This window comes from Ochotona princeps, chromosome 1 (assembly GCF_030435755.1).
Source record: "Ochotona princeps isolate mOchPri1 chromosome 1, mOchPri1.hap1, whole genome shotgun sequence".
Classification (NCBI taxonomy): Eukaryota; Metazoa; Chordata; class Mammalia; order Lagomorpha; family Ochotonidae; genus Ochotona; species Ochotona princeps.
Window position 1 is genome coordinate 99,846,654 of NC_080832.1, and position 11,793 is coordinate 99,858,446.

General features: G+C 35.5%; 1 protein-coding gene across 2 annotated transcripts; it reads left to right on the forward strand.

The window, feature by feature from the left end:
- The first annotated feature begins 947 nt into the window (after window positions 1–947).
- On the forward strand, window positions 948–3,773 carry LOC101518483 (beta-defensin 110). 2 transcript variants are annotated; one of them, XM_004590542.2, is made up of 2 exons: window positions 948–1,002; window positions 3,487–3,773. In XM_004590542.2, the coding sequence occupies exons 1-2, from the start codon at window positions 948–950 to the stop codon at window positions 3,633–3,635; spliced, it is 204 nt and encodes a 67-aa protein (XP_004590599.1). In that variant the 3' UTR covers window positions 3,636–3,773. The 2 variants fall into 2 exon arrangements, 1 of the variants encoding a protein (XP_004590599.1); XR_009246540.1 differs by lacking the exon at window positions 948–1,002 and adding an exon at window positions 2,408–2,689.
- The last annotated feature ends 8,020 nt before the right edge of the window (window positions 3,774–11,793 follow it).

Sequence of the window (11,793 nt, forward strand, 5' to 3'; positions counted from 1 at the left end):
TGAAGTTGGGCATTATAACCTTGTTTTATGCACTTTCCAGTGGATTCTGATGCAGATAAAAACTAGAGATTGTCTTGATTCTACTGTAGAAGAGAGAATTGATAATTTTTTCTGTACAGCATTACTTTTCAGATACTGGGAAAAATGTCTAGCTCTTCCACATTTATCTGAAATAGTTGAATTAGTAAACATATAAAGCTGGGTAGGATATTGCATTGAATTTCACAAACAAAAACATCAAGCCTGGAAGTTTGAAAGCAGATAACTTATTACAACCAATGTGTCAGTAATACTTATGCTTGATCTTAGCTAAAAGACTGAGAAATGATCATCAGTAATACTTATAGCATATTGTATAAAGTTATTAGTGAATCCAGAATTTTCTGATCATGTTACTTTTATCTAATTAAAAATTACGCTAACTGAAATAAGTCACTTCATCTCTCTGGCTGTCATTACCGATAGAAAAATGTTGTCAACAAAAGATTCCAAATGCAAAATTCCGTGACTCACTCATTCATCAGTTTAATATTAGAAACATTAGTATTTTTAGCCTTACACAGATTAAATTTTTAAATTGTTTTTAAAATGATAGATCAGATTACTATAACATGTTCACTTGATATTTAGCACTCCATGCACATATCACTTATAAGTAATTCCTTTCATGATTCCATCTTAATTTAAATCTCTTTAAGGAACACAAACAGGTTTTTAGTTTCATAGATAAATGTAATATTTTTGTGGTCACCTTCTTTGATGTTCGTATTCAACCAAGCATACAAATTTTCTGGCTCATGATCAGTCCCAACTGTTAAAAAAAACCCTGCCCAGGAGGCTGTATAAATAAAGCCAATCACTGTTTCCTTACTTCAAAACATCTGACTTTGCCAAAGAAGTTCTATTTCCATATTGTCAGTACTTAAAAAAAAAAAAAAACTTCCACCATGAAGATTTACCTTTTTTTGTTTATTCTACTCTTTTCACTTACAATTTTGCCAGGTAACATACAAATATTTATGGGATTATTTTAGTAGTCATTATAAGAAACAAATGCTTTTCTTGATTGCAATCTGATAATGGCGTGGAAATTATAAAGTTGTGGCACTAAATATATAATACCTTGGACACTGAAATAGAAAAAACAATCTGTGTAACTGGTATGTAATAAATAAAATATATTATTTGCATCAGTAGAATTTCTCAGTTTAGATTAATGTCACATGGTTACTCGAAGTGTCAGGTATGGGGAAGATTGTGTATTATCATTGCAACTCTTCTGTTAATCTGAAATTGGAACTAAAAAAATGAGATAATAGTGAAGTGTTAAAGTGTGAAATTATCAATATTATAGATATTTCTGAGTATTTTCTATATTGCATGGAAATTACATCCATTATTGGCCTTTCTTCAACTATGTCTTATCATTAGCTGTCTTTGAATGTTACAGATTGCATGGATGTTGAATTTTACCTTGTACACAAGCTGTGCTTTTGATCTAATTTCTTCCTTTTCAAGAACTATCCCTGTATGGAAGGCATGCAACAAGATTCTCTTCTGTTGAATTAATGTGCAAGCATCAATTTCACAGAAACTTAGAGACCAATAGGTCTACCACCTTCCTCTGCAATACCTAGTAATGAAATAATGAGCTCAAATCTAGATGTTTGTGATAGCAGCAAAGAAATCCAACTCTTGTTCAGTGATTATCAAGCAATAACCCTTTTCAATATTTGGACTAATTTTCTAGGCTTCCCAGAAATAAAAATAGAGGGTCAGGAGAATGAATTATTTTGTCTTTTCTTTGCGAGTATTACAGAGTTCATCATGATTATCTAAATATTCACACATAATACATTTAAAAAATAACCATTTAAAACTTATGAATGGATAAAATTCCATATTGTGGCCAAGCATTCAGCAATAAAAAATAAATAAAATATCAACAGTTCAGGATGACTAAGATAAGAGTCATATGCTCCAAGAGGACACGAGTTTTGTGAATCCATCTCCAAACATCCTGTAAGTTTTGTGTGACTTGATGAAGCAGAATTAAGCAATGTTTTGTGCAATCATTTGATAAAGATAAGGATGCATTTATTTCCTCCAAGTTAGACGAAATCAACAGTCAGAATAGGAATCTCAATGGATAGTTCATCCATATTTCACAATTGAGTTAAGTCAATAAAATATGATAGATTTAAGTATCATTTTTTTAATAAATTTTATTTTCAGTGTTCTGGCTGTTGAAGTTTCCAACCTAAAACTGAGAGAAAATTTCAATTGTTCCTACTCAAAAAAATCAAATGAAATATGTCTAGATAAAATTTCTATATATCTGTATCGAGAAAGGTCCATGCAAGTGACAATTTTGTTCATTGTCTAGAGTACACAAAGTCTAGAAGAGAGTTCTGTATCATAAGACTGTTCCCTTCTTTTTCCCTGAAAAATTGGAAAAAAATTATTTTTCCAATGTCACATCTTTAAATCTTACATATATTTTGAATCTAGAATAGTATAGTTTCTTAATGAGAAGTAAAGTTGACTTTACCCATGACTCCAGGGAGATTGATGGAGCCCAAGAAACAAAGAAGCAAGTTATGAAAATAAAAAGGAATTGTATGTTGACAATTCGTTTGGAGGAACTTTTGCCCAGTGTATGCCAAAATCAGATGCAGATAGTATGTCAGTAAGTGGTGGGTGATTGTAGTAATAAAATTTTACAAAAGTTGATGGCAGACTGAAATTGGCATGCTGTCTACAGGTTTTTGATTCTCAGTGAAGATTATTAAGATACAACTATTGGTTGTAAGAAATTATCTTTTAATCACTACCATTTCAGAAACTGTGGTGGAAATGGAAAAAAATGTAGCTCTAGAAATTTTAAAAATCATTTATTTGTTCATTAATGTCTGAGACACTCTGCTTTTTAACAGCTCTATTTTTAATTTCTTTATTTTTTTATTGTAATCAATGCTATCATCAGGTTTGTATCTAAATTTGATCATCTCTTGGGAGGTGGAATTTAAAAACACTGAGAGTAGTTGTGGAAATTTAGAAAAATTGGAAACACTCAACATTTTAGTTATATAGTATGAAGATGTAGGAAAATCTATGACAAGTTGATAAAAGCATAATGCTCATTAGATATTATTGAAACAGAACAGGAACAGCCGAATGGAACCTAATAGTTGTACAGATAACTTCTACTGTAGAGTTTGTACAGATAACTTCTACTGTAGAGTTTGGAAACATTTCCGTAAGTTAGTGTTCAATCAGTTGTAAGACTACAGCTTGAAAACGCAATTTAGGTCAAAAACAATTTATGGTTTTAGGATAGGTTTTGTACGAAATGGCAGGAAATTCACTTAAGCTCTATGCTGTAGGCAAATATTTTCACTCTTTTCTTTCTTGGAATTTCTCCTTCTGTGACATGGGCATGGTACTGTCAGGATGTTAACTCTAGTCATTTTGTCCTCCTTACAGCCAAAAGGAAATACCCCCAGTATGGTAGCTTGGATTTGACAAGAGAGTGCATAGATGGTAACGGTCGATGTAGAACCTTTTGCCCTGAATATGAAGTTAGAATTGCTTACTGCATCAGGCCTGGAACTCATTGCTGCCTTCAGACGTAAGGACGAGAGAAGAAAAGACACACACACTCCAAGAGAAGATAAGTGTTACTGTCTTTTCAGCATATCTGTCAAGGCCTGTGTGTCTCCACAAACCACAGAAATCCATATAAAATTTGATTCTGATTCATTGAGAAAGGATTCTATCTTTGTAAATCAATTATGAAAATAATATGCTTCCTTGAGGAAATCTTTCAAATGCATTCGATATGTGATATCAAGACTAAAATTACTGCAGGAGCACCATTGGTGAAGTTCTGCAAATTGTTCCCTTAAAGAGATTATTTGTTACTAATTATACTGTCTCAACAATCTAACATGCATTTAATCTTGTAGTTTATTAACAAAACAGAAAGAAATATAAAAAAATGAGCATTTGCCTGTCGTACTAATATACTGTTTTTATTTATAGATACATAAATACATATTTATAACATGTATAAATAAATATAGTAATAAAGTAAATACAAATAAAAATTTAAAATAAACAACTATTTGTTTAAAGAGATCTATAGAGAGAAAGCAAATGAGAGATTCTTCCATCTGCTGGTTCATTGCCCAGATGGGCCAAAACTAAGCCAGGAACAAAAATATCTTTCACGTCTCCCATGAAGGCAGCAGGGCCCACATATTTAGACCATCTCCCCTGCTTTTCTCAGGCCATTAGCAGGAAGCTGGATCAGAAATGGAACATCCAGTTGTTGAGCACACAGAAATATGGAAGGCCTGCACTGCACCACAATGATCCTCTGCATCATAAAGCTGGCCGGAGTGCGTTGTCTTTAAAAAATTGTATTATTGTTCTTATTTGGCAGTAGGCAGGGAGATAGGGAAACAAATGAGACAGGAAGACAGCTCCTCTCTGATAATGGACTTCTCAAATGCCCACAATTAGGGCTGGGGAAGACCAGGTTGGGAATCAGCAACTCTGTGTTTATCTTCCATTATCTCCCATGTTGTGACTCCCATGTCTCTGCTATGGTTTCAAGTACTTGAGAATAAACTGCCCCTGCTAATTTGTGCACTAACGGGAAGATTCAAACTGTAGCTGAACAGCATTCTGACCAGGGTATTTTAGCAGTGATTGTGGCTGTCTTAACCACTACACCAAACAACCTCTCCATGCTAGACAATTGTAAATTTTAAATTAAACTGGTCAGTTTTCAAATTTTAAGGTTTTATACTTTGTATCCTTTGATCACAAATACCCACATAAAGTTGTATGTGACTCTATTTTCATTTTTGTTCTAGTTTCTGAGAATATTTTTTGATGTTGCTGTTGTTAAGATATGTTGTATTAATTTGAATGATGGAGTGACAAAGAGAAAGAGACCTTTTGATCACTGATTCGCTCTCCAAGTATTCAAATGCCCTGGATTCAGTAAGACGAAAGCCAGGAGCCAGGAACTCCATCTGTGTCTCCAGGGGATGTGGATAGGGTGTACAGACCTGGTTCCATATCCACTGCTCCCTATGCACATTAGAGTAGGGGCTCAATTGGAACCAGAACAGCAAACTCAAACTAGCGTTCTGATTGGATGCAGGCATCACAGGCAGCACATTCGCCCACTAATATCACGATGCCAACTCCTTCCATGGGTCTCCACTAGCAGAAACTCTGATGCAATAATGAACATCTTGTCTGTTACTTGATAGTTTATGTAGATGTGAATTGGTCAATAATAATTATGTTAAAATGAGATTTTTATCAACATCAAATTTTAGCACTGAGTGGGAGAAGAATTAGAATCCTACCTGACATCATCCTTTCTAAACAAATCTGCTTCAAGATTTGCTTCCCGTCAATATCCTTGGATAATCAGAAAATCTAATTGCAATTAGAACTTTATTCTGGCAACATCATTAAAGACTCACTTCTTCCTAGTAATGTCATAGGGTTGAATGTAGAGAGCAACCATTATAGCACCTCTGTTAAGAAACTGGTATTGATGGACCACAAACTGAACTTAATGTAACATACACTGCAACTGAGCTCAAAAATGAGCAAGATAGGGCTCTTCTACCAGGGCAATCAATTGCAGTTTCTAATATGGATAACGCATATGCTAAACACTGTATTCCTTCGCTTGTTTAACAGTTCAGTAAAAGTCACTGACCATCTACTTATGTATCAGTCTTAGAGGAGTTATTATTGGAAGACATCAGCAAATAAGATGGATATTATTCATATGTCTGTGATGTCTACAGATGCCTACATAGTTGGTAGAGAGCAAACATAAGCAACTTTTATATGCATTGTGGAAGAAAATGTTAAGTATTACAGAAAGAATATAAAAACAGGATGGGAGAGTCATAAAATGCTGTGAGCATAGAAAACCTAAATATGATTTTCCACGAGTGTCTGTTGAGAAGTAACATTTAAGCAGAGTGGAAAAGAGAGGTTGTGGCAGCATTCCTGAATTCCTCCCAGTGAACAATGCTTGGGGGGCAAGAGCTGCTAGAAAAGTGTGGTCCAGAAGCGAGATCCAGTGAGCAGGCAGAGAGGAAATGTACAGAGAGAGTGTCTATAAGCTTTTAATAACTTGAGGATATCTTGACTTACTCTAGGAGGAAGTTAAGTAGGATTAACCAAAGGAGATAAATTATTTGAATGCTCTTTATAAAATCCCTTGCACAATGTCCCAACAGGTTATGAGGTAAACACTGGGGACAGTAAAATATGCTGAAGATAGAGTAAGACTGATTTCATAAGAGATTGAATTCTTGCTGTGAGACAGATGTGGTAGGAATGACTCCAAGATTTATTATATGGGCAGTTGGAAAGACTGGGTAGTCCAGTCACCGATTAATACAGGCAGGATAGATGAGGTGTAGCATCTTTGCATCAAAGGATTAGCTCAGACTTTGATATGTTAGTTTGAAATATCTAAGAGAGGCATGAGTGAGCATTCAAAAACACAGAAAATCAGAGTGGACATGACTTTGTGAGTTGGAAAAAGGAGCTTGGAAATTGTTGTGCAGCTGTAGGAAATAGCTCTTCTTTGGGCGAAGGCAATGATATCTTTATCACTTAGGAGCAGAAACGAGACACTGCAGATCTGCAGCAAGTCTCTTAGGAATGTTAAGTTGGATCCTCGAAGGGCCGAGGATTCTTGGCTAACAGCGAAGTTGGTGAAGTCAGAGACCAGAAGACTGAGAAAAGATTGTCATTCTCTGGAACTAGCTCTTTTCTGAATTTTCATCCTCTTCTTTGATATGACTCTACCATTTTTCTTAGTTAAGAATCATTTATATATTCCATGATTTTTAAGATTCCACTTAGTAAATGCAAGTATTCTTAGTATCTTTCCTTACAAAATAAACAATTATGTTTTATTTTGTTCAAGCTATCTTGTAACATACTATTTTACTTTCTTCATAAATGCTTATAATGCAATTTAGACTCATAATCTCTACTATATTCATTTGTATCAATCAACTGAAAATCTTGCTGATGTTATATTTTTCCTAAAAGAAAACCCAAAGGCTTATTGGAATTATCTTGCTAAATTTCTTTTAATAGCTTCCACTGTCAACCATTATTTTGCAAATTATTAATTTAATTTCTTACTGTTTATAGTGCCCTAGTGTCCTTCAGTAATTTGTCTCTGAATCCCCTCTGCTTTTGCCTGCATATGTTTTCCCTGGACCTTTTAATTCCATTTTATATGCAGTAAAATATGTATTTTCTTTTTTTTTAAAGATTTATTCATTTTTATTGGAAAGCTGGATATACAGAGAGGAGGAGAGACAGAGAGGAAGATCTTCCATCCGATGATTCACTCCCCAAGTGAGCGCAACAGCTGGTGCTGCACTGATCCAAAGCCAGGAACCAGGAACCTCCTCCAGGTCTCCCATGTGGGGACAGGGTCCCAAAGATTTGGGCCATCTTCGACTGCTTTCCCAGGCCACAAGCAGGGAACTGGATGGGAAGTGGAGCTGCTGGGATTAGAACCGGAGCCCATATGGGATTCTGGGGTGTTCAAGGGGAGGACTTTAGCTGCTAGGCCACGCCACTGCACCCAAACCTGGTTTTCAAATTCAAAGCAGGGGAGGCAGATATCCTTCCAGTCATTTTAGCAATGGGTTGTTATTCATTGTTATATTTGGATTTCTGTTGTTATTTTACTGGGATTTTCTACACATTTCTTGTTCCTACCTTATTTTAAACTCTGCTTGTATTTATCTGGCTGTATTATGAATCTGATTCTAGACGTCACTGAAGAAACAAACGGTTTTTTACAAAGGTTGGAAATACATGCCAGACTTTTCTCGCAAGCGAATAAAAACCCTCCATTTAAGCTTAGGAAAGATCACATGGAATCAACCCAATGATGGTCATAGGGCTTCCAAAAACAAACAAAAACTACAGTGGTATAATAGTTATAACCAATGGCTTAAAATAGGCATAAAACAATGGTTAAGAAAATTTTATTTGCAGCAATGATGATATATAACAAAACTTTTTCTCTTAAAATGATTTTTAAAAAATTTAATTGCTATTTATAAAGGACAATCTGCGATATTTGTCTTTCTAGTGTCTAGATTATCTCATTCAATCCAATGTCCTCTGGCTGTTTCTTCTTTTATTGACAATGTTGACATTTATTTTTTTCATGGTTAAATAATATTCTACTGTATATATATATATATGTATATATATACGTATACATATATGTGTATATATATATACGTATACATATATATACCATATTTGCTTTATCCATTTCATATTTTGGAGATTATATTATGATTTTATATTTTGGCTATTAGAAACAGCATGTAGCCGTCCAGATATGCCCTCAATACAACATGTTCATGTTTGTTGGACATACACATAAAAGTGGCATTGCTGGGTCACTGGAAAGTGTCTTTCTAGGTTTCTAAGAAATCTCACTACCATTCTCCACTGTGACTGTGCTTAACTATTCTGTGGTTTTCTCACAGAGTTATCCCTAGGAATGTGCAGGAAGGACTTGTTACAGATTACTATCTGTGTACGTCCACCAAATTTCTGCCCTTGCAGAGATTTCCAGAACCTTATCTAAAAAATATATTCACCCTGATCAAGACAGGCCCAAAATAGAATTTCTCCGCAGTCATGAAAATTAGTTATCATGGATACAATTTTTTGAAGTAGAAAATGGGCAGAGATGTAAGACTAAAGGAAATGCTATGTACCTTTTCTCCAATTACTTTTGTTTTTATCTGGTTTCCATAAATTACTTTCATTTATCTCATGGAAATACTCAAGCATTTATAGATACCATGTTTTAGCACTGTACAATTTTTAAATTGGTTTCAAACTCAATCAAATTTAATAATGCTGAATTGTTAGCCATAATTTACATTAGCCACAATTCTGTAAGTAATAGTGTATATATTATTAAAGATTTATTTGTTTTTATTGGAAAACCAGACCTATAGAGAGAAGGAGAGACAGACAGAAAGATCTTCTGACCACTGCTTTACTTGCCAAGTGGCTTACGCTATCTGAAACCAGGGTCATCTTCTGGGTCTCCCATATGGGTGCAGATTCCCAAGGCTTGGGGCCTTCCTATACTGCTTTCACAGACCACCAGCAGGGAGCTGGGTGGGAAATGGAGCATCCTGGCCCAGAACTGGTGCCTATATGGGTCCCCAGCCACAAACAGAGCATGGACTTTGGCCTCAGCGATCCTGCGCCGAGCACATAAGTCATCATTTTAAAATAAGAATGTAACTTTGTGATGCATTCATATTGCTTTCATATACTATGTTGATAAATATTTCTTCAGAAAACAAGGCATTCCTATTATTTTAATATGAATATATTTTTTGTTCCAATGAGTACTTGTTTCTCTTGATCGATTAATGGTGTAAGGCTTGTGCTTGTGTTCAGAACCTGAAGTCCGCGCAGAATAGAGTTCAGCTTAAAACATAGTTTTTTGGGAGTACTCCCTGATGAGGTTTACTGTTCCAGCATAGACAACAGTCCAGCAAAGTCACATCCGGGGGATGTGAGGGATTGTTTTCATCAGGCAGTCCTAAGGATGGGAGTTGGGCTCCAAAGGCATGTACCTTACACGGTGCTAGAGTGTTAGAGGCTCCCCTTATATCTGGTGAATCCACATGTGAGTGCTGGCCAAGGAGGGAGCTACCTTCTCCTGGTATGGCCTTATCAGCCACCCTTCTCAGCCTCTTCCTAGCCAACCCTCACCCACCTGTCTGGGCCTTACATTACAAACCTTTTCTAGGAATGAGGACAGCATTGATCTTGTGGCTGCTTCCTGCTGAGCTGAGTCATTGAGGGAAAAGGTCACCAGCCCACTGAGATGGAAAGGACAATGGGTGACCATTAAGGGAGAAAGTGGGTAGTTGTGTATATGGGTGCAGCAACATTTCAACGATGGCCACGTGGGAAACCTATTGCATACATGAACGGATGAACCTGAGGAAACAAGGAGCTAACATGAGCAGAAGACATATAACAAATACAGGTCCCAATATCGGGGCCAGACAAGCATACATGGAAGACTGCCACCATTCAGGGACTAGAGGCGAGGTCTGATCATATTTATTTTTTAAATCCTGCAGGAGTCATCAGAGGGTATAGATGTTCTTCATAGGCCGGATTTACTGATGTAGAAAAAGCATTCTTCCTGTAAGAATAGGCAGATTCCTCTTTCATCTGACCATGGATTCACTTGTTAAGTGGTCACTGTGCCAGAACTCAGCCTATCTGAAACCAGGAGCCTGGGGGTTTTGAAGGGCCACTCACACCAGAGATGTAATTTGCTATTGGAGGGAATTGCTGAATGCAGCTTACATGACCAAAACCTCCTGGCAATCTCTTAACTTTAATTTACTTATCTTTTCTATCCACTTCATCAAAAATAATAAATTTGGTACACTTCAAGTTTCCTCTACTTCCTATGCAACTTTGAACCTAACTTTCAGAGAATATTCTGTACACAAAGAAATGCCTGCCACTTTAAGCTGAAATCAATTAACTTCATAAATGTCGATTGATTATATTCTATGTAATTCAAAGAGTAGACCTGTTATGATTTGAAGCCATATTTGTTCTAATTTATCATAAACATTTCAATGAAGTTTTTGCATACCCAATTACAGCATTAAATATTTCAAATATTTTGATAGCTATTTTTATTGTGTAATGTCAGACAGATAGGAAAAATGATGACCCCAGATAAACTACATGCACTGATCAAATTTGGAAGATACAATGTCTACGCCCAAAGTTTTTTTGCTATTCTAAGAACATACTTAAGCACATTTGAATCATTGGAAAATAAAATCCTATAATAACAACTTTTGTTATCAGTTACTTTTGTTTTATTAATGAATACAAAAGCAATGTTTTGGAACCTCAGAACATCTTTTCAATGTGTTTGATTTTTCACAAAAACCTAGAAGATTTATAATGGGCTTCACTTAACTGGAAAAGTAACATACAATAAAACTACGCGTATATGTGTGTGTGTGAGTGTGTGTGTGTGTGTGTATACAGCTAAAGCATGTTAGCTTTCTGAATATAAAACTTCATTAGTAAAAATTTGCATGGCCATTATGTTTTAATAGTAAGGATATACTAAGAATTATAAGAAATAATAGCAAACATGCAGAGATTTATATTTTGAATGCAAAAACCTAACTAAACCAACCAATTACCAAAAGTTACATATTGGGTGAAAGAGATCTTTATGTGTTTTACCAGACTGAAAGAAAGGATTAAGAGTAAGTCTAGAATGGAGAACGAATCATTTGGTAAAGGATACGTTTAACATGCAGCAAGATGAAGTCTAAAATCAAAAACCAACAAAAATTAAATGGAAGGTTTTTAGGGAACTATAGGAATTACCTTAATAAAATGTGGAAAATAAGACTGACCCTCAGAAGTTTATAAAGGAGAGCATGTTAAGAGCCCTCACCCAGAATCGTGCTGAGATGCACCTATAATGTGAACTACTGGAAAAACTCACACACATTTTGTGCTTGTAAAAGACTTTTTACCTTTGTTACTTTCTTAGCCAGTAAATGGTGCTGCAATGTAACCAGGTGTTCTACACTCTCCAGTTTCCTTGCAAGTTATCTCCCATTCAGAATAGATTTTGTCTCTTCTTAGAAAAGGGCATCCTGATGGATAATAGACTGATAA

Excerpts from the sequence above, each read along its gene's own strand:
- LOC101518483 (XM_004590542.2), top strand. The coding sequence starts at position 948 with ATGAAGATTTACCTTTTTTTGTTTATTCTACTCTTTTCACTTACAATT. Across the intron at positions 1,003-3,486 it reads TTCACTTACAATTTTGCCAG|CCAAAAGGAAATACCCCCAG; the intron begins GTAACATACAAA and ends TCCTCCTTACAG.